General features: G+C 36.8%; 1 protein-coding gene across 5 annotated transcripts in view; it reads left to right on the top strand.

Annotated features, from left to right (window-relative positions):
* Window positions 1-26,707, top strand: part of CSMD3 (CUB and Sushi multiple domains 3) — a 1,302,111-nt gene that overhangs the window by 368,718 nt on the left and 906,686 nt on the right. For all 5 annotated transcript variants that reach the window (XM_051844773.2, XM_051844775.2, XM_051844772.2 and 2 more), the window contains exon 5: window positions 2,584-2,791. In XM_051844773.2, coding sequence (XP_051700733.2) covers window positions 2,584-2,791 — 208 coding nt within the window. The remainder of the gene's footprint in view (window positions 1-2,583; window positions 2,792-26,707) is intronic.

Genomic DNA, 26,707 nt, shown 5'->3' with positions numbered 1-26,707 from the left:
AATGTATTATTATTTTAAAATAACTGATGTATTTAGATGTCTACTATAAATCCAAGGGCTACATTTTGGAAGAACGCATTTTCACAGAGGATGAATCTACATGATTTCATTTGATCAAGTCAGGATTTCTGTGAGGGAGTTCTGGCTTGGTAGAGTCTTAGATCCGCTTAACAGACTTCTTTGGAATGCAAAATGGCATAGTTTGGAGGAAGATTGACATGTATTGTTTTGTACTCTAAAGATGAGAAAATAATGTAAACACCAGTCACAGAAACACCATCATTCACAAGATCATTTGTGGAAACTTTCTAAGGATCCCATGAAAATGCCCATGAGCAAAGGAATCATCTTTAACCATCTACCAAAGCCTAAGGAAACCATTTCCAAATCTGTACCAGGAAAGACAAGGATTCACATACCTCTGTCTTTTCCACATACAACTCAAGGGAGATCAAAGAGAGTTCAGTAGGAAGACAAGGACAGGCAGAATTATTAAAGAGATCCAGAAAAGATGATCCTACTTCTCTGCTTCACCACTGCCCCATCTTTCACAAGTCCAAGCTAGGGAAAGCAAAGAAATTTAACTAAAATTAAGATAATTTCTTTGTGATTTCCCAAGACTGGAGGTATAATTGCTTAACTCAGGTTTTTTTCACTTATTATTCAATTATTCAATTTTTAAAATTGAGAAAAAGTTTTGCATATAGGCATTATGTGAGGTACAGTCATGTGCTTCATGAAGACTTCTTATTAACAAGAGACTGCATATACAACACTGGTGTCACAAGATTATCACCTAGCAACATCATGACTATCTTAGCTTTCATATCTACTGCTTGTACAATGCTGAAATCACTTGATGATACATTACACAGAGTATTTCTCCATCCCTAAGCAACACATGGCTTTATGTAAATGTTGTGAAATGACTAAATTGTCCTAATGAACATAAGCATTACTTCATTTTTACCTATTTTTGGTAATAAAATATGTGTAAACTCTCTAAACTGGAGGAATTTTTCTTTAATCTGAGTGTGATCTAAAATGTTATATATTTGCCTCAGATTTTATCTAGAGAACAAAATAAATAGCTGAAAGAGCTAGTTTCACAGGTATGGACCAGTTGCACTATGGATATATGACAGTGTAACATTTTATTTCTAATGCAGTATTCAACTTTGGTATTGGTATTGAGAAGGCATATAGTAGAAGAGATCTGTGGTTGGGGAAAGGATGCAGCAAGGCAGGTTACGAGAGGATTAAAGTTTTGAGGCACAGTGTGTTCTGGCAGGAAAATTAGTTGCAATATGCCACAGGGTTTAGACAGGACCATAAATTCATTCTGAATATCTAACAAACTCTAAAAACGAGAGGTGGAGAGAAAACATGAAACAAATATTTAAATCACATTATCATATTTGTACTATTGTGTTAACATTATAATTAAGAGCAATACATGTATACTCTCAATTATAGATTATGGAATTAAATGACGAGTGGGACAGAAAAAAAGCTAAAGCTATTTGATACCTACAAAATAGCACTAAATTAGTCTCCAATAACAAAACATTCTTTACTCCTTGCGCCTCATGTAGTTAAATGGAACAATGCTGTCAATCTCTATTTATTAAGGTTCTGGAGCTATCCATCAGTGCAAAAAATAATTGGCCATTATGGAAACAGATCTTTCCTCTAATGACTTGAACTGAAGGAATTCTGAATGGATCAAGGCAACAACAAAAGTCAAGAGACAACATAGTGCATAGATAAACTTGTAACCTATTTGTTTGTTTTAAGTAATGTTATTAAGACAACTGTTAAAGCTTCAACTCCCTTATAAAACAGGAGCTTTTCTTAGATTTTCATATTGAACACAGATGCTCATGTACTCACTTGCTTGCACCATCAGTCAAGTGTAGAGTAGTGAAGAATCCATGACCCCTTTTGAAAGTCAGAATCATAATTCAAAAAGCAAGGTGAGCTGGAAAGTCATTTATAATACTCTATGTATACATGTCATACAAATATTCAATAAAAGATATATTGCTTGATGCAGTTATAAGGGATATATTCCTGAAGATATAGTAGTTACAATATTAATTCTATGTAATTAAAATTTCCAAGAAATATGTGTATTTTTAGTTCAATTTATTCTTCAAAATCTTTTGAAATATATCACTGAAACTATATTATATTCTCTTATATCATGTCTGTGTTTTGTACATATCCACGTGGATTATCTCCTTGTACACTTTAAGAAACATATCTCTTTTGTTTAATTCACTTCATCTTTTAAACATTGAAAGAAAATTTCTGCTGTATTTTCCTGTGATCCAACTTTGGAATGCAGATTTTTACTTATTTCCATTGTTATTTCATCTAGTGGCTATAAAATTATCAAGATAAAGTTTATATTTATTAATGGGCTTGCAAACTTTACAAACTTCCCATTTTATTTCATCTCTATCAGTGTGTTATGCACTTGATATTACAACATTTGAACTTTTATTTCTATATAAAAATGTTGAATTGCTTTAATTGTGTTTCTCCTAATACAATTGAACATTTTATTGTTTTTCACAGCTGAAGATGCTTGTGGAGGAACAATGAGAGGATCCAGTGGCATCATATCCAGCCCTAGTTTTCCTAATGAGTACCATAACAATGCAGATTGCACATGGACCATTGTGGCAGAGCCTGGGGACACAATTTCACTTATATTTACTGATTTCCAAATGGAAGACAAATATGATTACTTAGAAATTGAAGGTTCTGAACCACCAACAATTTGGTAAGTAGATATTTCTTTTAAGCAAGTATCGATGTCATTTTTTTTTTCTGAAACAATTTGGGAAACACAGAGCAAATGTTATGTCGGAACTTTAAAGGATTAGATATTGAAAAAATCTTACAGTGATAGCAAAGTTATGAGAGAGAGTTGTCAGAGCTGAGGGACATTATGGAAGACTGGAAAACTGAAATGGAAAATAGCTTGAAATTTTAAATACAGCCATATCCATTAGTATCATTTTATCACTCAGTTGGTATAATCTGTGACTTCATCAGAATTTGTACAAGGAAATAAAAGCAATTTCTCTTGTGTTGTGTTCTTCAGCATGCTAGTCCACATGGTTTCTTGCCAACTGAATAGTCTTGTAAGTAATTTGTCTTTGTTTATGTGGACAGATATTTGTCTGTTATCTGATGGTAAAATTAGACACTACCAGAGTGGGGAGAGAGTTCCCTTTTTTTTTCAGAGATTCAAGAGATAGTCTCATAAAAACTATATACTATTCAGAACATGCTATTATGGTTAATATTTTTAAATGAAATTTTTATGTTATTTTGAAAATTTGTATCCACTAATGCCATTGACTAAATTATAATTCAATAGTTGCATGAAAGGGGAATGGTAAGATGATGTTAGTAAAGTGAGATAACAGGCCAACATTAGATTACAAAAGACATAATATGGCCTGTAAAGATTGGCTAGGGACAGTGGGAATTTAACCAAAACCACCACATGAAGAGGTCTGAAATTACAAACAGTTTTTTCTTATTGAAGTATAGAAATGAATTTCATTTTCAATTGGATATAGGACAACCACTTAGGAGGTAATTACAAAAATCCAAGAAATGATCATTGTAGCATGGATTAGTGTTGTATTATTGATAAATAATTAAATAAGTGGATATATTCAGGAGATATAATCAAAAGGACTGTAATAGGTTGGAAAGTGATAACAAGAGCAGAATTAAAATAAAACCTGATTTTTTTAATTGAACAAATGGTGAAGGCGATAATGATATTCACCAAGCTGAAGGAAGGTCAAATTTGGAATGAGAACTCAATAAATATTGAAGTTTTAAGCCTTTTGAGACATTACATTAAAACTAATAGAAAACTACATTTACCTATATGATACAGGGATTTACAGTAGTGGATTAACAATGGTAATGAGTTGAAACTGAAAGTAATTGAATCAATAGGCTTCAATGAAATTAGATAGATAGGCAGATTAGAATAAGAGAAAGGGAACTAGGGCTGAATCTTCAAGGATCAACAATAGTTGAGGTCCAGGCTTGGAAGGATGATCCAGCAAAAGAAACTGAAAATTCACTCCAAGAAGCAGGAAAGAAATCAGGGATTAAAGTATCACACAGATGAAGGAAGGAAGAAGGAAGAACAGACAACACTGTGGACAGCTTCTGAAAAGACATTAAGTAAATATTGAAAACAATCACCACTGGGTAGGCATCAGAAAATGTATTAAATATCCATATCATTAATGCTACTTTTTAAAATAGAATAAAAGTAACACACTTAGCTACACACACTCCCTCTACCCCTTGGGTCATCAGTATTCAAGGTTATACACCCTTACCTCTTTGCAGGATAATTTCATTCTACATTGCAATGAAAACCAGAAGAATTTTCATTTGATGTGTTAGAAAGCTTAAAAACAACTGTTTTAGAAATTGCTACTTTTAAGGTAATTCATATTTGAGTTGTATCAAGGAAAATAATAATTCTAGTAATTATAATGTCTTTTGGCATAAACTTTATCCAATTTAAACAGCAGTTTTTAAACTTGTAAAAAAATGATCTTACTAGCTAAAACAAATGAAATTTGACGCTCTTCTGTAGTGCTAGTACCCTTGCTACTACTGAACTCCAGATATGAAATCCAACATACTTTGTGGATCATAATATCCCATTCTCTTTCACATAATCACTCTCTCATTTCAGATTAAATATTCTTAGTAATGATTGGTATGTTTTCTTATCACAGTTGTTAGAACAATATAGTAGGTCCAATAGTAGTAACAAATTCACAAATTTCTCTCCATTTTGTCCTTAAAATGACACTGGGTCACTTATTTGCCTGTTCCTCAGGAAGAAAATAGCAAACTATAAATCTATCATTTTATTGCCTTTTTAAAGTGATGTTACTGTCAAATTCCAGGATTCTCCTAATCTATATCAATGTACACTTACCTAAATTCCTAATGAAGGATTTAGAGCACTGCTAGTGATATAATCAAAATTACATTTAAAGAATTCAAAATGGCTGCTATTTAAGAAAGGAACAGAGGGAAAGATAGAAGAATAGAGATTTACCCTATGTACGTGAGAGTTTATGATTAGTGGAACAGGATATTTTTAATTACAAAAACTTAGCAATGTCACTGAATGATACAAGATGAATGCACTGGATTCCTTCAGTTAAAAGATAAAACTCTATGAGACTTGATGAATGTCAAGAGATTTAACTGTAGTGAAATGAAAAGTGACCTAGCATAAAGATGCTTGGTTTCTAGTTCTAGGCTCAACTCTATTGACTAAGGATAATGGTTAAGTCATGTCAGCTCCCTATTCAAGACTTCTCTTAATTCTAATATTTTATGACATTATCTGCTTAGGTGCTATGCAAGGGCAATGATGTCAAAAGAAACTCAATACTACCCTTTTTAAAAACCTATTGTTGGAGGGTTGGAATAGATGTACTTTAAAATTATTTCCAAAGCCAATTTGAGTTCTTTGTGGAATTCTATTTGTTCAGGGATCATTCAATTAGTACTTATTGTAGACTATACTTGTCTAAATGTTTCCACAACTAAAACGATGAAGAGGTGTATTCCTGTAGAACTTAGGCCTTACCAGTGGAGAAAGACAATAAATAGTACTCAGCAGAATTCACACATATAAATATTTCACCAAGAAAAATAAGAGCTAACTGAGTAGCGTAAGAGAGGTGAAAAGAATAGGAAAGTTGTGATGAGTGTGTAGCCTACCTTATTGAGAAAATGAGATTTGAGCAAAGTCTTTGAGGAAATAAGAGAGTTAGCCAAGCAGATAGCTCAGTGATGAATATTTCATGTAGAAGCAATGTCTGGCAAAATCATAAAACAGAGTGGGCCTTAATGTGTTACAATAAACACTCTTGAGCCCACTGTGGCTACAAATGAATGACCATACTTGAAAGTAGTAGGAGGAAAAAAGCTCAGAATTAACGGAACTCAACTTTGGTTTATTTATTTATTTATTTATTTTTGACAGACAGAGTGGACAGTGAGAGAGAGAGACAGAGAGAAAGGTCTTCCTTTGCCGTTGGTTCACGCTCCAATGGCTGCCGCGGCCGGTGCACTGTGGCCTGCGCACCGCGCTGATCTGATGGCAGGATCCAGGTGCTTATCCTGGTCTCCCATGGGGTGCAGGGCCCAAGTACTTGGGCCATCCTCCACTGCACTCCCTGGCCACGGCAGAGAGCTGGCCTGGAAGAGGGGCAGCCGGGACAGAATCCGGCGCCCCGACCGGGACTAGAACCTGGTGTGCCGGCGCCGCAAGGCAGAGGATTAGCCTAGTGAGCCACGGCGCCGGCCTCACCTTTGCTTTTTATTTTAGGTGAAATGTGAAGTCTCTGAGGTTTGATTTTGATTGTTGTTTGATTTTTTATAATCTATGAAGATTTCTCTGATATTGAGATTCTTCAACGGATAAGCATGTTTCTCAAAAAACAATAAATCTCATGATGTCTGTACATCATGATAGTAAAGTAGAACATTTCTCTTTTAGTTAAAAATTCTTAATATTTTAATACATAATATATCTTTTTCTCCACCAATAACAATATATTTGAAGATGGGAAAGCCTGATTTTAAGACCACTTTTGAATTCTTAAAACAGAAGCACTACACTAGTAATATTTGTAATAAAATTAAAATAATTTTAAATATTTCCCTAAAGAACTAGGGACATTTGATGACTTCCCTTAGCTATTAAATATATCAATGTACATTTACATAAGCTCCTAATGAAGGATTTTGAGCATAGATAGCAATATAATTTAACTTTAAAAAAAAATCACAATGACTGCCATTTAAGGAAGGAATTATAGGAGGGAAAGGTAGAACAATAGAGATTATTTACCTATTTATTTGACAGTTTATGATGTTTGGGATAGGAAATAATACTGGAGATGATAAGTCACTGGATTTTTAAGACAAAGCTGTCAGAATTTATTAACTAATGAGATTGAAGTTCTGAAGAACCAAGTAAATACAAATACGTAACTAGCATCAGGAAAGGTCCTGATGGTACAATTTTGGAGGGATTATCTGAGATTTAACTTTGGATATGTTAAATTTGAGATGGCTAACAAACATCTAAATGAAGATTTAAAGGAGGTGATAGGATAAACAAATCTTAGTTGAGAATCAAAGATGTGGGCTGGAGATCTAAATTTGGAAGTGTTGAAGTCAGTACTCTTACTTCTGCAAGTAGGAGTGATTGAAAGATTAAAAAAAGACACAAGCACTGTGAGTTGAGTCCTCTAGTTCACTAAAATGTCAGCAACAAGAGTAAATGAGACAGAGGGAAAAAATGGGAGCATAATGTTTCCTGGAAACCAAATTTTAAAAATCAAGGAACTGTTTAATTGTGTCAAATATAGTTGATAAGCTAATAAAAAAAACCTCTGAAGTTAATCACTGGATTTGGTAAAAATGGGGACCACTGGTAACTCTCATGAAAGTAATTTTGTAGGTGACAGTTTGAAGAGATTTTAAGAGAAAAATGAAGTGAATCAATTATAGACAATATAAATGAATAATTCAGGGAATTTTATAAAAAAAAGTGAATGAAAAAGGTGGAATTATGGGTAAAGAAGGAAGTAGGATAAAAAAAATTGGTACAGTTAAAGCAAACATTTTTTATGCTGATGAGAATGACCCACCGGAGAGCTGAAAATATGTTAATAGAAGCAGTGTAGAGGATCAGCTGAGCAAAGCAAAGTGAAAGCAGTGAAAACAACCCCCAGAGGGGCTCCAGGATGGTGGAATAGGGAGGGAGTGCACTAGTAGTCCAGGAAAAGATAGCTTAATAAAAGTGGAGGTACTGTAGTCTCAGGGAAGAGTTAGGGAAAAAACTGCAGTGGAAACTCTTCCAGAATTAGTGGGACACGGTGGACTTATGTGGAGGGCATGGGCACCCATGGCTCGGGACCCCAGCTGCCAAGTCTACACACCAGCGCTGGAAAGGGAGGTGAGGGAAAACCATATTAGCCTGAGACACTTGCGGAAAAGTGGCAGGAAGAAACTAGAGAGAATGAGGCTTGAGAACCTGCAGGGAAATGTACACCAGCCTACTAGAGGAGAGAAAAAAAAAAAATAATAGGGACTTGTATGGACACAATTCTCTCTCTCCACTCACCTTACAAAAGCAAGCAAGACAATAGAGCAGGCGCCATTTTGGACATACATAACAGCTGCACCAGCTCAGCTGCAACCGCCCTCAACCAAGCAGAAAAACCTCACTCTGGTGGGGAGAAATAACAGGAGACTAGACCTAGTTCATGTGTGGAGCTTATGAACTGGGACTGCGGAAAAAAAAAAAAAAAAAAAAAAAAAAAAAAAAAAAAAAAAAAAAAAAACAGAGTGTATGGGAGAACTCACTCTGTGGTTGAGATGTGAGTAATCTCCGTGGGAGACTCCACAAATTCGGGCAGCTTTGGCTACATGGTGAAAGACATTGCAGGGGAGTCTGAGCTTACACTGAGGACTGCACAGATCCTTTGTGTGGTCCCTGGAACAGAGCAGACAAATATTATACCCACTGGAGCTAGCAATCAGGCAATGATTGCCATCGAGGAGAAGAGCTCAGCTGAGTGGAATTACTTCCATTTTGAATAAAAAAAAAAGGGAGAGAGATTTACCATGCCAAACCTGGGTATTTCAACTTTGGAACACCCTTAGCACTGAACAGAGCTCTCTGACCACACCCACCACAAGCCTCTAGAGATTCACCAAAAGCAGACAGTCCACTTAATCTAGAGTCACAGTATAAAGAGAAAAGCCACCACAGCGGAAAAAAAAAAAAGAAAAAAAAGAAAGAAAAGAAGAAGAAGAAGAAGAAGAAGAAACCAAAGAATATCTCCACAATGCCAAACAACAAATTTAGAAACCGAGGAAACAAGAACAAAGAAGACATCATGATGCTCCCAAATGAATATGACACTCCAATACAAGATTTTGAAGATGATGAGACAGCAGAAATGAAAGTTACGGATATCAAAAAAATTATGATAAGAACATTTAGAAGTTATCAAAAACAACCCTACCATACAAACCAGCCATCCCACTCCTGGAATTTACCCAAAAGAGACTAAATTGTCAAACAAAAAGGCTATCTGCAACTTAATGTTTATTGCAGCTCAATTCACAATAGCTAAGACCTGGAATCAACCTAAATGCCCATCAATAGTAGACTGGATAAAGAAATTATGGGACATGTACTCTATAGAGTACTATACAACAGTAAAAAACAATGAAATCCAGTCATTTGCAACAAAATGGAGGAATCTGGAAAACATTATGCTGAGTGAAATAAGCCAGTCCCAGAGGGAAAAATATCATATGTTCTCCCTGATCGGTGACAATTAACTGAGCACCAAAAAGAAAACCTGTTGAAGTGAAATGGACACTATGAGAAACAATGACTTGATCGGCCCTTGTCCTGACTGTTGATGTACAACTTGATACTTTATTCCTTTTAGTATTTTTTTTTGTTCCACTTAATACTATTGGTTGAACTCTGTAATTAACACACAATCATTTTTAGGTATTTAAATTTAACTGAAAAGTGATCCCAGTTAAATATCAGAGTGAGAATAAGAGAGGGAGGTGATGTACCATTTGGGACATGCTCAAGCTGACTTGTCCCAAATGGTAGAGTTAGAAATGTGCCAGAGGATTCCAATTCAATCCCATCAGAAGGAGGTACCTTTCTCTGAAGGGAGGAGAGAACTTCTACTTTGACTATGGCCTTGTCTAAATATGATCAGAGTTTGTGAACTCAAAAGGGTTCCATAGCTTTGGTAGCTCCTGACAAGAGCCTCGGGTGATTACTGACATTATAAATAAGAGTGTCACTTGTTAAATCAACAACAGAGTCACTGTGCACTTACTCCCTATGTAGGATCTCTGTCCTTAATGTGTTGTACTATGTGAATTAACAGCATAATTAGTACTCAAATAGTATTTATAAACTGTTACAATTTTACCTTACTAAATTGATCTTCTTCTTTGTATAAATATAATTGAAAATGAATCTTGATGTGCATGGAATGGGAGAGGGAGTGGGAGATGGGATAGTTGCGGGTGGGCCGGCGGTTATGGGGGGTAAAAGTTGCTATAATTCAAAAGTTGTACTTTGGAAATTTAAACGTATTAAATAAAAGTTAAAAAAAGAAAACAATCTCCACTTTAAATCTGCTGTGAAAAAAAAGAAAAAAGAAACTTCCAAGAACTATAGAGTGAGGCATGAGAAGAAAGTAAAGATTAAAAAACCTGTTGAGGGATTACTCTGTGGAACAGGTTATGAGGAGCTTACTTAATTTAAAGTTTAACATTTGAAAATAAAATGGTGAGGACTGGTTATCAAGAAGAATGAGTGGCTGAAATTCATACTGTGATAAAAGAGACTATAATAAGCGATTTTTAAAGGATTAGATGACAGCAAAGATGTATATAACAATAGAGTCAGGAAGACCTGTTAATATATTGGGTCTAGAAGACAAATAATGAGCTCAATTTGTGAGATATAGGTTGAGAATTAAGCAATATTTCCATAATCATATGTCCCACCAGATGCATGGCAATTATGATGCATAGTTGGAAGCAGTAAGTCAATAAAACTGAATTATAGTTGAAGTTAAGGGAATTAATACAGTTATGAAGATCAGAATATAAGTGAAAATATAGCATTCAGATCATATAACATAGGGTCAGGAATGCAATAAATTATGTAATCTATTTTACTTTGCATATCTATTTGTATTTATTACTTGGTTAAAATAATAAGCAAAATGATAAAATTAGCCATATAAATTTCCAGTATAATCTGGCCCCCCTAAAACCAGTCCCTCCATTTGTGCACCAAACTTTATTTCTTCTCACTACTGTATACTTGGATGCTCCAATTTCATATCAGTTTTTGTTCCCCAATCACTCTTTTGCTAAATTAGTTTGCTCCACCTATTCTCTGAAATTGCCTTATTTCAAAAAAGACCACTGACCTCTTGGTTCCTAATTTAATACTTATCTCACTTGATTTATTTGAAACATTTGACTCTGCTGATCATTTCCCCTTTCCCAGAAGATCCTTAACCCTTGGTGCTTGTGACATCCTGTTTTCTACCTTTTCCTATTACTTGCTGAACGCATCTTTTCAGACTTTTTTCTAGGTGATTTTTCTTCCTTCATCCTTTCCACACAAGTGTATGTTGGTATCTCCAAAGCCCTTTACTTTCTCTTCTTTTAATGCTGCTTACTCTGCTTTGGAATTTGCTACATTCCCATGGCTTCAGTGATCTTAAGACTTCACAATTTTTCTTCTTATTAATTATTTGCTTTCTTCCTTTGTTACTATTTTAGCACATATTTTTACTAAAATAATAAAATTTTAATCAGAGTTCTGATCTCAAGTCATACAAAATGCCTAATGGTGCACATTTTACACCTTTAGTATTCATAATGACTTTTTTGTCCCCACAAAAAAATAACATATACTTGATTTGATTATAGCAACATGCATCTGTTTGGGTTAGATTCAGTTGTGAATAAAAGAAAATTTAAGTGAAATGCAAAGAAATGAAAATCAAGAAGTTTAAGACATAAGTATTTTAAAGAGAAAATTCTGAAGGTTAGTGTACAAGGCTTATGAACCACCTGCCTCCCAATACACACGCAGTATCAGTCAAGATCCTTTGTGTTACTGTTCTTAAAGGACTGTATCATGTTCAAGCTTGAGCCATTAAATTTATAATCCAGACATTAAGTTTATAGTCCAAATATTAGGTAGAAAGAAGAACGAAGGAAAGGCCTCTCACCAGGTATCTCTCAAACAAGGTTCTGGTGGCTGACCTACATTATCTTGTTCATTTTTTTTTTTTACTTCTGTTTTATCATAATGGCCAAAATTTAGCTACATGGCCACTTGCCTATAAGAGACAGAGAGGGGCTGGCTCTGTGGCATAGAGGGTAAAGCCACTGCCTATGGTACCTGTGTCCCAAATGGGCACCAGTTGAAGTCCTGACTGCTCCACTTCTGATCCAGCTCTCAGCTAGTGTGCCTGAAAAAGCATCTGAGGATAGTCCAAGTGCTTAGACCCCTGTACTCACGTGGGAGACCTGGAAGAAGCTCCTGGCTCCTGGCTTAAGACTGGACCAGAACAGGCCATTGCAGCCATTTGGGGTGTGAGCCGCTGGATGGAAGGTCTCTATCTCTCCTTCTCACTCTCTCTGTAATTCTATTTTTCAAATAAAATAAACAAATCTTTTAAAAAAGGCACAGAGAGAGTAACATTTATTCAAAGTAGTCATGACCTAAGTAAAATCAATGACTATGAAGGAAAAGGGGAAGAGACTTTAGGAAATAATTAGCAATTTCTGACATCTTGTTTTCATTGATATGTTCCCTCCAAGGAAAGTGAATGTAATGTGTGCTCATCTGTATGCTTCATATTATAAAAATATATATATGTGCTTATGCATATCTATATTGGGATGTATACATACAGGTGTGAATAAATATAAATAATTATATAAATGAATGTTGCTACAATCAAATAAAGTATAATCAGTGAGAAAAAAGAGCTGAAAGCAGATTGCTACCTAATGTTATCTTTAGGGGGACAAAAAAGTCATTAAATAAATATACAGATATGTATAAATACACATGAAAAGGTACTTCATGGAAATATAGAATTAAAAGATAAGTTTATTTTGCATTGAAAATGCTTAAAATTCATGCAGTATTTTTTCATACTATGCATTTTTCATGATCTTTTTGAAGATGTCATATATAAGTGCACATATGTATATATAAAAATGTAGATATATGACTATTATGTGTGTATGCATACCTATATACATTCCCTAGACATTTATATATATATAAAATATACTTATTTACCTATACCTGTATATGAATACATATACACACATATATATGCAGATTGTTCTTGATTTATATCTCTAATATATATAGATATAATACACATATGAGTGCATATGTGTATATATGTAGGTACGTATACATGAAAGTGAATAAGTTTACATTAAAATATTGCAAAATTGTGTTATTATGAAAAATACACCAGAAGTGCTTATGTTGTTTATAGAAGTACAGATTCCCCAGATTCCATGCATATTTATTGCTTTATATCCCAAGAGCCTGAGGATATTTGATGATCTAACCAAGCTTGATAATTCCAGTACATGCTCAAACAAGACAACTATTGCTATAGAAATTAATGCAATCAGTTCGGTTCCATAAATGTTGCAACTATGTCATATAGTCCTCCTATGAGTATCCTTCAAAAACTGAAATAGTTTGCATTATTTAAAAAGTGGGACAAATTGACAAGAGCTAGCAAGTTAATCAAGCTAATTATGTAACACATACACACATTTATTTGGAGTAAATTTAGGTAATGAATAGTGCAAAGATTGTGCCCGTGGATTAGCAAATTGTCTGACTAAATAAGATAAATTACCCAGAGGAAACTGGCCACAATCTTAATTCTTCAAAAATAAATATCACACATACTAATCCTGTCAAACAGGTGCTTTTGTTTACCATCTTCCTTCTGAGAATGACTGGACTTAAATGTACAATGAAGCTGGGTTCTGAAAATCACTACATGTCCATAGTAACAAAATAATTAAACATCTACTATGATTCTGTATTTTTGAACAACTTCTTTTGCTATGTTTTTCTCTATTTAGATGAGTGTAATAAGGTGTAGTTAAATTACTACATATTAGAACTCAAATGTTAGGATTTTAAGTATCCTGCAGACAAGTTTCACATTTGAGGAACAAGAAACCAGATGCTCAGTTTTCCCCACTACCCAGGAAGGGGTTCATATGGTGGTGTTGTTGATTCCCACCCTAACGTAGAAAGAAATCTTACAACATCTGAAGCCTTGGTGGCTTGAAAACGAACAAAGAGGACTTCCTCAAATTCCTTACATCAGAAACCCACAAAGAAGGACCAACCTTAGTTTCCAAATGGGCCGGTACATCTACATAAAGAAAAGCAATAGCATCTACATAAATCTGAAGAATTGGGAGAAGTTTTTGCTGGGAGTCAGTGAATTATTGCCACTGCAAACTGCTGATATCAATGTCATATCCTCCAAGAATAATCGCCAGTGGGCTATGCTGAAATTTGCTGCTGCTACTGGAGCCACTCCTGTTGCTAGTTGTTTAATGATTTGGAAGCTTCACTAACAAGATCCAGGTAGCCTTCTAGAAGTCATGTCATTTTTGTGTACTGATACCATGACTGATCACCGGCTTCTCACAGAGGCATTTTTTACTATTTATTTTTATGAGTATTAAGAGAAGAGATTTCCCATATTTCATAGGTACAATTCTAAGAGTATGACAATATTTCCTTCCCTCTTTCTTTTCTCCCTCAATCCCACTCCTTCCTTCTTTTCTGTTTTTGTTTAATTCAAAAACATAATTTCAATCCATTCTATTATTACAAACTTAATGCACCACTAACCATAATATTCAACAAATAAAAAATAGAAAGACCAAAGTTCCACAGGAGTGTAAACAAGACCTAAAAACACTGCTCTATGTAAGACAGATTCTTCTTTGGACTGTGTGGGCACTCCCATCCTGTGCAACAGGGAGCTTACACAGGGAATGCTAGCCCTAGAAGTTCAGAGCATATGAGGTACTGTCTCCAGTAAATACCCTTGGAGATCATGCCTGATCTCTGCTTCTACAAAGATCCTGAAAAGGTTGAAAAGAAAGAGCAGGTCACTGCTGAAAAAGCTGTAACCAAGGGGGAAATTCAGAGTGAATGGATGGCTCCAGCTTCTGAGCTTACTGCTACTCAACCTGAGGCCACAGGCTGGTCTGAAGGCAGGCAGGTGCCTTCTGTGTCTGTTCAGCAACCTGCTGAAGACTGGAGTGTTCAATCTGCCACTGAAGACTGGGCTACAGCTCCCACAGCTCAGAACATTGAATGACTAGGAATAACCACTGAATGATGTTAAGCTGCTGTTTTGCAGACTCAGAAAAAAAATGAAAATGAGGTTCACAGAAAATAAATTCAATGTTTCTAAAGCAAAGAGAGAGAAAGGAAGGGAGGAAGAAGGAAGGAAAAAGGGAACAAGGGAAGGAAGGAAGGAGGGAAAAAAGTGAAGGAGAAACTAGAGGCTCAATGTGTATATTTAAAAACCAAGATGAGAATTGACATTTTTTAATACTTGTTTCAGTGTTCTTTTTTGCAAAAGAATCTCTTATTATTATGTTTACAGCTGTGGCTTTCTTGAAAACAAAACAATAAAAACAATTGTACCTCAGTAAAAAGAAAAGTGAAGGCATGCAACCCTGAAATTTAAATATCATAGTGTAGATATATATTTATAATATAGACTGAAGTTGCTAATTTAGATTGAATTGAGACTTAACTTATTTTTCCCCAAAGAGATAGAGTTCTTCCACATAGCTAAGAATGTCTAATGTGGTTAATATAGCACTTTTTAGAATCTTTTAATGTTTTTTACTTAAGCAAAACCCATTTAGCAATGTAACCACAAGAGCTGACAATGTATATGAGACTTGTTCATCCATGAGAAAAGAGTTACATATTGGATGCCATTAGAATTAACACAAGTAACAGGTAAATACTGAAAGCAGCATTTTCAAAAGTTTCAAATCAAATGTGTCAATTTAAATGTGAAAAGTTTCTTCTCTCTTTTTTTATTAATTTACTTGAGAGGTAGAGTTAACAGAGAGAGTGGGAGACAGAGAGAAAGGTCTTCTTCCATCCACTGGTTCACTCCCTAGATAGCTGCAACAGCTGGGGCTGGGCTTATCCAAAGCCAGGAGCCAGGAGCCAGTAGCTTCCTCAGGGTCTCCCACACGGGTGCAGGGGCCCAAGTACTTGGGCCATCTTCCATCATTTTCTTTTTTTTAATTTTTTGAAGATTTATTTATTTATTTGAAAGTCAGAGTTCAGAGAAGATGCAGAGAGAAAGAGAGAGGTCTTCCATCAGCTCATTCACTCTCCAACTGGTCGCAATGGGCAGAGCTGGGCCAATCCAAAGTTAGGAGCCAGGAACTTCCTCTGGGTCTTTCCCCACAGGTGCAGGGTCCCAAGGACTTGGGCCATCTTCCCTATAGCAGAGAGCTGGATTGGAAGTGGAGCAGTTGTGACTTGAACTGGCGACCATATGGGCTGCTGGCACTGCAGGTGGCAGCTTTACTTGCTATGCCACAGCACCTGCCCTGCTCTTCAGTCATTTTTCTGGGCCATAAGCAGAGAGTTGGATAGGAAGAGGAGAAGCCAGGAGTCAAACAGGTGCCCATATGAGATGCCAGGCAGAGGCTAAGCCTACCACACCTCAGTGCTGCCACTTCTCTGATGTTTTTTCCCAAAGAAACCAATTATTTTATGAGTACAAATTTCATAAGTACAACCTTAGGAATATTGTGATTCTTCCCATCATACTCACTCCCCCACCCCTATTCCCACTGCACATGCTCCTCCCTTTCTCATTCCCAGTCCCATTATCAATTAAGAAAAAAAAAAAAAAAAAAAGGATGGCACCGTGGCTCACTTGGCTAATCCTCCACCTGAGGCACCGGCACCCTGGGTTCTAGTCTGGTTGGGGTGCCGGTTCTGTCCCAGTTGCTCCTCTTCCATTCCAGCTCTCTGCTGTGGCCCGGGAAGGCAGTGGAGGATGGCCCAAATGCTTGGGCCCTGCACCCACATGAGAGACCAGGAGGAAGAGACCTGGTTCCTAGCTTTGGAGTGGCACAGTGCGCCAGCTTTAGCAGCCATTTGGGGGGTGAACCAACGGAAAAAGGAAGACCTTTCTGTCTTTCTCTCTCACTGTTTTTTTTGTAAAAAAAAAACTGTTCCTCGACAGTCAAGAGAAGAGCTGTTCAAAATTTTAGTTACTGAAACGTATACCTCATAGTTGATCTAAAGTAATTATAAAATATATAAATAAAATTTGACTTTCATATATTTTAGTAAAAAATTATTTAACTTATACATGCATATAATGTATGTAGTCATTTATTTAACATTTAAATCATTCTTCTAATTTCTTCTAATCTTTAATCTGAAGAAAAAGTCCAGTAGTAATGTTTCTATATCTTTATAACTATAGCTTAAATTCATTGTTGCTGTCAGCAATATTGTTATGGTCAGCATTGTGAAGTAGCAGGTTGCTGCCTGCAACATCTGCATCCCATATAGACACTGGGTTGAGTCCTGGCTGCTCCATTTCTGATCTAACTCCATCCTAATGTGCCTGTGAAAGCAGTGGAAGATGGCCCTGGTTCTTGGGCTGCTGTCACCCAAATGAATGACCAAGATGAAGCTTCTGGTTCCTGTCATAGGTCTGCTCCAGTCAGAGCCATTGTAGCCATTTAGAGACTGAACCAGTGGATGGAAGATCTGTGTATATGTGTGTATGTGTGTGTGTCTGTGTGTTTCTCCCTCTCTCTCCGTAACTCTGCCTTTCAAATAAAAGATTAAAAAAACTTCTAGGGCTGGTGCCGCGGCTCACTAGGCTAATCCTCCGCCTGGCGGCACCGGCACACCTGGTTCTAGTCCCGGTCGGGGCGCCAGATTCTGTTCCGGTTGCCCCTCTTCCAGGCCAGCTGTGGCCAGGGAGTGCAGTGGAGGATGGCCTAAGTGCTTGGGCCCTGCACCCCATGGGAGACCAGGATAAGTACCTGGCTCCTGCTATCGGATCAGCGAGGTGCGCTGGCCACCGCGCACCAGCCGCGGCGGCCATTGGAGGGTGAACCAATGGCAAAGGAAGACCTTTCTCTCTGTCTCTCTCTCTCACTGTCCACTCTGCCTGTCAAAAAATAAAAAAAAAAAGCTTCTAAAAAATTCATTGTTACGTCTATATAAGATGCATTGCATTTCTAAAGAATGCATAGATTTATGGATGTCAATGACTGCTTAGTCTGCCTTTAAATTTAGGAAAGTAATTTGACTGTATAAATATTTTAGAGAAAACATTTTCAAAGATAATTTATATTTCAGAGAGAAAAATATACACATCTGGTTCTACATTTTCTTTATATTCTGTGATTTTCCATAAGGATAAATAAAACACTGCAAAACTACTATAAATAAAAACTATCATGTATGTGATACATGACAAATTCCATCTCCTCATTTAACCTGATAAATCAAACACTAAATTTTGTGTCATCCTGATCAATGAAGAAGTCCCTATAAGCACTTTCCATAATCCTTTGCTCTACCTATCTCCTCACCACTTTAATAAAGTAATCTCATGAGTATTGTCCAGTACCACCACAACTCTGACCCTAAACTCTAATATTGTTTCTGATGGCTGTCATCCATTTTCTTAGTTAAATCATAGTTTCCAATGCCAGATCCATTGATTTTCTGAATTTATTAAAAAGTGACTTAGCCTTAGACAAGAGGAGACACAATTTCCATTGTGAAAAAAAAAATGAAAGAACAGATAAATATCATTAAAATTCATGGAAGTAAGTTGCCAAAAACTGAACTACATTCTTTGTGGTAGCTTCCATTTTCTCTATGAAGAGTGAAGGCAATATGCTGAAATTGAGAGGAGGTTAGGACATTTTAGGAGAGTGGAATTGATTTTATATCTTTTGTGGAATGATGTAGAGAAGTAAAAACTAGGTGGAACTGAAGACTTGCTGGACAATATTCTGAATTTGGTTGAGATTTTAAAACAGAAGTTTGTAGTAATAACAATTTATGAAATGAATAATATTTCTTGAAGACATCTCTGAAAGTTAGATTAAGCATAACAAGGCAGGGAATGGCAGTACTGGGCCTTGAGATACTAGGGCACAGGAGAAGGAAGTATAAGATACTGGCAGAGCACTGACTGGATAGGAATAAACGAGTTCCAATGGATTTTGGTTCAACTAAGCACATTATTTTTGTCCATAAATTTTTTCTATAGGCTATTATATAATTTTATTCCCTAGATCTTGTGTAAAAGGAAACAAATGCTAAATTAGAGTCTAAAAAATCCCTAAAATGATACAATATGAGGTCTTAATAATATAATGGTTATCTTATATATTATACACAAAAAGGTTAAATATTAAAAATAATATTGAAGTATGGAAATTCATCCATTTTTAACAGATAATTGGCTGAATAATTTCAATCCTTCAGTTCAATTCAAAGTACAATTCTTGACTGAATCATAACATTTGAAAGTTACCCTTGTAACTCTCCCTATTTAGCATAATTTTCAAGAAACTAGCCTATTCCTCACTTGATAAATTCAACTTAAAAATTGTTTTTGTATTCTTCAAAAACTCTTATAGATGATTTTTTAAATTCCCAAAGAGGATTCATGGCATAGATTTAAAACTAATAAGCCAATACATATAAAACTCTTTACATAGAAACTGAAATATTATAAGTAAACCTTTAATGTTTTTGAACTCACTCATGATTGGGCAGTGAAAGACTTTTATAATTCACACCTTCCATCTACAATGACATTAACATTTCCATTAAACATTCATTTTGTTCAACATCCATCCTATACTATCTCACAAATTTTAAATACAGTCAACATTCCTAATGATTAGGAAAGGCAGGTATCTTCTTTTTATGTTTTCTTTTTCTTTGTTTCCTGGATTTGTCATGGAATAGTACAGGGAATGTACCTAACAAACTGACATGGATTTTTTAATTCAGGAGAAGCAAATAGCAGGCTCCTAGAAGGAACTGTAGTCTTCATACAAGGGGCATGACAGAGGAAGGCAAGTGAGAAAGCAAATAGATGCTTGCAGCCATATTTGCACTATAGTCCATAAAAGCAAATACTATTTAATGAGACTCAATATTTCTTATACTTGATAATAATGGTTATTTAACAATTGCTTTTCATTTATTATCACTTATGCAGTAAAATATTTATTTTTTTTTATACATATATTTAATACAAGTTGTTTATCTGTTTTGCTTGATGGTGGATTATAGCCATATAAAATATATGGTTAACACTATGACCTAGACTATATAATTTATGTTCTCAATCTAAAATTATTTTGGAGAAATGAGGCTTAAGTGGTTACCTAAAAAGAGGACACCCTTTTGATATATGGTTGGTCATGAGAAAAAGACTGCTAATTTTTTGAGGAACAGTATGACCAAGAATAAAAGAAAAGAAAAAGGAAACAGTGATATTGAAGAAAAATAATGTATTACAATCGGAGAGTGGGGGTTGGGGCTGTGGTGCAGCAGGTTTACACCCTGGCCTGAAGTGCTGGCATCCCAAATGGGTGCTGGTTCAAGACCAGGCTGCTCCACTTCTGCTCCAGCTCTCTACTTTGGCCTGCGAAAACAGTAGAAGATTGTCCAAGACCTTGGGCCTCTGCACCCACGTGGGAGACCCAGAGGAGGCTCTTGGCTCCTGGCTTCGGATCGGCACAGCTCCAGCCATTGCAGCCAATTGGGGAGTGAGCCATCAGATGGAAGACCTCCCTTTCTCTCTCTCTCTCTCTCTGTAACTCTGACTTTCAAATAAATAAATAAATCTTTTTTAAAAAAGATGGGAGAGTGGAGGAAACAAAAAAGGAAAGCCAAAGATGTTTCTATCCTCCATCCTTGGCTTCTTTCCTTCCTTCGTTCTTTCCTCCCTTCTCTCTCTCTCACACACACACTATTTCTATTTTAAGCTTTCAGATAACATATCTTAATTTATATTACAAGACTTAATGATCCACTAAACAAAAAGTTAAATATATAAAATTAAAAAGTCCATTTTCAGCAAGAATATAGGCAAGGACTACAAACACTAATCAAATTAAATATGTAATTTTCAATAATGTACAGTAAATTAAAAATAATCAGATGTTAAAACATATTTTTAAAAAAGATTTACTTATTTGAAAGGCAATGTTACAGAGAGAGAGAGAGAGAAAATGAGAGAGAGATCTTCCATCTGCTGGTTCACTCCCCAAATGGCACAATGGCTGGAGCTATGCTGATCCAAAGCCAGGAGCCAGGAGCTTCTACAGGGTTTCCCACATGAGTGCAGCCACCCAAGGAGTTGGACCATCCTCTACTGCTTTCCTAGGCCATAGTGCCAGCCCCAAAAATATAACTCTTAAACATTGGTTTGACAAAACTATATTTGTAGGGATTGGATTAAGATGGTGGAGCAGAAAGGGAGTTTACTGCTGTAGTCTAGGAGAAGATAGTTTAAAAAAAGTGGGTAGAGTGTAGTCTCAGGGCAAAGTTAGTGAGAAAATAGCAGAGGAAACTCCAGCTAAATTAGAGGGACACAGTGGACCTACATGGAGGGTGTGGACACCCATTACTCAGGACCCCAGCAGTTGAGAGCCTCCACAACAGCTTTGGAGAAGGAGCTGAGAAAAGATGGCAGCATCCCAAGCCACTCGCAAAAAAGCTGCAGAAAGAGCCTAGAGGGGATCCAGCTTGGAGCCCAGCAGGGGATAGTGTACCTGTTAAACTAGAGGAGAAAAAAAAAAACAAAGGGAAGGGGAAGGATTCTCTCTTCCTGATCACCCTGCAACAGTGTCCAATAACAAGCTGATAGAGAGTAGGTACCTTTTTGGACATACATAACAGCTGTGCCAGCTAGTATCTGCATCCAGCAACCAGTCAAGTGGAGACTCCTGTTTCTGGTGGGGAGAAAAGACAGGCGGCTGGGTGCTCATGCCTGTGGGAGGCTTGTGTGCCAGGACTATGAAAACACTGAGGCTGCGTGGGAGGACTCAGGGTGTGGCTGGGAGGTTGGGCAGTCACTTTGAGAGGCTCCACATGCTCAACACTCACTGGTTACTTGGCGAGGGGCATTGCTGGGAAATCTGAGCTTATACTGAGGACTGCACAGAACCTTTGTGTGGTCCTTGTAGCAGAACAGATGAATAATATATCCATTGGGACTAGCGCCCAGGCACTGGTCTCCTTTGAGGAGAGGAGCTCAGCTGGGTCTATGGCAACAGACAAGAACAAACCACCCCCTGATTAAAAAAAAAAAAAAAAAAAAAAGGCTGTGCTGTGGCGTAGTGGGTAAAGAAGCTGCCTGCAGTGCCAGCATCCCATACGGAAGCCTCTTTGAGTCTAGGCTGCCCCACTTCTGATCTATCTCTCTGCTATGGCCTGGGAAAGCAGTACAAGATGGTCCAAGTACTTGGGCCCCTGTATCTGCATGGGAGAAGCTCCTGGCTCCTGGCTTTGGATCGGCAAAGCTCCAGTCCTTGCGGCCAACTGGGGAGTGAACCAGCAGATGGAGGATATTTTTCTCTCTCTCTGCTTCTCCTTCTCTCTCGGTGTACTCTGACTTTCAAATAAATAAATAAATCTTAAAAAAAGAACAAAAAACAACACACACACACACACACACACACAAACAGAGAGATTTCCCAGGCCAAACCTGGGTGTGTCACCTTCACCCTGGAGAAGCTAACAGAGTTCCTTGGCCATATCCACCAACATGCCTCTAGGTATTCACTGAAAACAGACAATTCAATAATCTGCAAAGACATAGTACAAAGATAAAAGCCATAGAAGTGGTGAAAACAAAAAGAAACCAACAAGTAGCTCCAAGAATGCAGAATAACAAATGCGCCAATTGTAGAAACAAGAATAAGGAAGACAACATAATATAACAACCCCAGAAAAACACAACACGTCACTATTAGATTGTGAAGATTATAATTCAAGAAATGCTAGAAAAAGAATTCAAAAACTTGCTCATAGGATTACTTAGGAGTAATCAGAAGCAAATGTACAAACTAATGAAATCCATACATGACATGAAAGAAAATTTCTTACCACAAAATTCAGATCTTACAGAGAAATCAACATGAAATCTTAGAAATGGGGAATTCAACAGAACACATAAAAATGAAGTGGAAAGCCTCAACAAAAGCATTGGTGAAGCAAAAGAAAGAATATCCCATTTAGAAGACAAAGCCCAGGAAATTGTAGTCAGACCAAACACAAGATGTAGAAATCACAAAACTAAAAAACACTGTTGGTGATCTACAGGATGCTATCAAATTACCCAATGTATGGGTTTTAGGAGTTCCTGAAAGTGTAGTAAGAGAGAAAGGATTAGAAGGCCTTTTTAGTGAAATAACAACAAAAAATTTCTCCTATTCAGAGAAAGAAAGGGACATCCAAGTACAGGAAGCACATAGAGCTCCTAATAGACTTGACCAGAAAGGATCTTCATGAAGACATATTGTAATTTTTTTATTTATTTGACAGATAGAGTTAGACAGTGAGAGAGAGAGAGAGGCAGAAAGGTCTTCCTTCTGTTGGTTCACCCCCCAAAATGGCCGCTAAGGCCGGCACGCTGCGCCGATCTGAAGCCAGGAGCCAAGTGCTTCCTCCTGGTCTCCCATGCGGGTGCAGGGGCCCAAGCACTTGGGCCATCCTCCACTGCCTTCCTGGGCCACAGCAGAGAGCTGGACTAGAAGAGGAGCAACCAGGACTAGAACCCGGTACCCATATGGGATGCTGGTGCCGCAGGCAGATGATTAACCAAGTGAGCCACAGTGCCAGCCCCGACATATTATAATTAAATGCTCCACACAAAGACATAAAGGAAAGATTCTAAAATGTGCAGGAGAGAAATGCCAGATTACTTGCACAGGATCTGCAATTAGACTCACAGTGGACTTCTCATCAGAAACCCTGCAGACTAGGAAAGAATAGAGAAATATATTCCAAGTATTAAGGGAAAAGAACTGTCATCCAAGAATACTATATTGTGCAAAACTCTTATTTATGAATGGAGGTGAAATAAAGACCTTCCATAACAAATTGAAATAATTTGTCACCACCCATCCAGCCCTTCAAAAGATGCTTAAAAATGTGCTGCACACAGACACACAGAAACATGATCATCACTATAAAAGAAAGTAAAGGAAGAAAATCTCTCAGTAAAAGTACAAAAGAAATCAAAAGTAAAAAATAGGAATATTTATGGAAAAGTGGCAGGGCAAAATCATTACTTATCAATAGTCATCTTGAATGTAAATGGCCTCAACTCTCCAGTTAAAAGATACAGACTGGCTGAATGGATTTGAAAACAAAACCCACCTATTTGCTGCCTATAAGAAATACATCACACCAACAAAGATGCATGCAGAATGAAAGTGAAGGGATGGAGAAAGATATTTCATGCTAACAGAAACCAAAAAAGAGCTGGTGTGGCCATCCTAATATCAGACAAACAGACTTTAACACAAAAACTGTTAAAAGAGACAAAAAAGGGCACTATATAATGATTAAGGGATCAACTCAACAGGAAGATGTAACGGTTATAAACCCATATGCATCTGGCTATTTAAAAGAAATGTTAAGGGATCTAAAGGGAGCCATAGACTCAAATACAACAGTAATGGGGGATTTCAATACCCCACATATAGCAATGGGCAAATCAACCAGAAAGTAAATCAGCAAGGGAACAGCAGAGTTAATCGACACTATAGACTGAATGGACTTAACAGATCTCTACAGAACGTTTCATCCTATAGTTGCAGAATACAAAACTTCTCACCATTGCACGGAAATTTCTCTAGGATTGACCACATGCTAGGCCATAAAGCAAGAACAGAAAATTCAAAAAATCAAAAATATACAATGCATCTTCTCAGACCACAATGCAGTAAAGCTGGAAATCAGCAATTCAGAAATCTCTACAACATATGAAAACACATGGAGACTGAAGAACATGCTTCTGACTGAATAGTGGGTCATGGAAGAAATCAAGAGAAGTAAAAAACTTTCTGTAAAACAATGAAGATGGCAATACAACATATCAAAACCTATGGAATACAACAAAAATAGTGTTAAGAGGCAAGTTTATAACAATTGGTGCCTACATCAAGAAATTGGAAAGGCACAAAATAAATGAACTATCAATCCATCTCAAGGATCTAGGAAGACAATAATAAGCCAAACTAAAAACTAGTAAGAGAAAAGAAATAATTAAAATTAGAATAGAAATAAACAAAGTTGAAACAAAAAATACAAAAGATCAACAAAATGTTGTTTGATATAATTGACAAGCCATTGGCTCAACTAACTAAAAAAAAAGAAGAGAAAAGACCCAAATCAATAAAATTAGAGCTTTTAAATGATATGTAACAATAGACATCACATAAATAAAAAGAATCATCAGAAAGTACTACAAAGAGCTGTATGCTAACAAATTGGGAAAACAGGAAGAAATGGATAGATTCCTGGACACTTACAACCTACCTAAATTGAGCTACAAAGACATAGAAAATATAAACAGACCAAGACAGAAATTGAAGCAGTAATAAAGACCCACCCAAAAAAGAAAAACCTGTGATCGGATGGCTTCACTGCTTAATTCTACAAGATGTTTAAAGAGGAACTGATTTCTTCACAAGTTATTCAAAACAACTGAAAGGGATGGAATACTGCCAAATTGAGCCAGCATCTCCTCATTTCCTAAACCCAAAAAAGATGCAACAGAGAAAAGAGAACTACAGACTAATTTCCCTGATGAACATAGATGCAAAAACCTCAACAAAATTCTGGCCAATTGAATTCACAACACATCAAAAAGATCATTCCAGACCAGGTGTAATTTATTCCTGATATACAGGAATGGTTCAAGACTCACAAACCAATCAATGTGATACATCACAATAACAAACTGAAGAACAAAAACCATATGATTATCTCAGTAGATACAGAGATAAAGCATTTGATAAAATACAACACCCTTTCATCTTGAAAACCCTAAGCTAATTGGGTGTAGAAGGAATATACAGGCTGGCGCCGTGGCTCACTAGGCTATTCCTCCGCCTTGTGGCGCCAGCACACTGGGTTCTAGTCCGAGTTGGGGCACCAGATTCTGTCCCGGTTGCCCCTCTTCCAGGCCAGCTCTCTGCTGTGGCCAGGGAGTGCAGTGGAGGATAGCCTAAGTGCTTGGGCCCTGCACCCCATGGGAGACCAGGATAAGTATCTGGCTCCTGCCATCAGATCAGCGCATTGTGCTGGCAGCAGCACGCCGGCCATGGCAGCCATTGGAGGGTGAACCAATGGCAAAAGGAAGACCTTTCTCTCTGTCTCTCTCTCTCACTGTCCACTCTGCCTGTCAAAAAAAAAAAAAAAAAGAAGGAACATACATAAACACAATGAAAGCTATTAATGACAAAGCCCCAGCCAGCCTCCTACAAAATGGGGAAAAGTTAGAAGCATTCTCAATGAGATCTGGTACCAGACAAGTATGTCCTCCCTCAACGTTGCTATTCAATATAGTCCTGGAAGTTTTGGCCAGAGCCATTAGACAAGAAAAAGAAAACAAAGGCTACAAATTGGGAATGAGGAAGTCAAACTATCCCTATTTCCAGATGACATGATTCTATCTTTTTTTGGGATCCATAATACTCCACCAAGAGATGACTAGAACTCATGGAAGAGTTTGGTAAAGTAGCAGGATATAAAGTCAATACACAAAATAAACAGTCTTTTGATAAGCAGACAATGCCCTGGTTGAAAAAAATGTCTACGATCAATCCCACTCACGACAGCTACAAAAAATCAAATATCTTGGAATAAATTTAAACAAGGATGTCAAAGATCTCTACGATGAGAATTACAAAATATTAAAGAAAG

The sequence above is a fragment of the Oryctolagus cuniculus genome, chromosome 6, assembly GCF_964237555.1.
Source record: "Oryctolagus cuniculus chromosome 6, mOryCun1.1, whole genome shotgun sequence".
In the NCBI taxonomy this organism is placed as follows: Eukaryota; Metazoa; Chordata; class Mammalia; order Lagomorpha; family Leporidae; genus Oryctolagus; species Oryctolagus cuniculus.
Note: the sequence above shows the minus strand (reverse complement) of the source record. Positions and strands in the feature narration are given on the sequence as shown.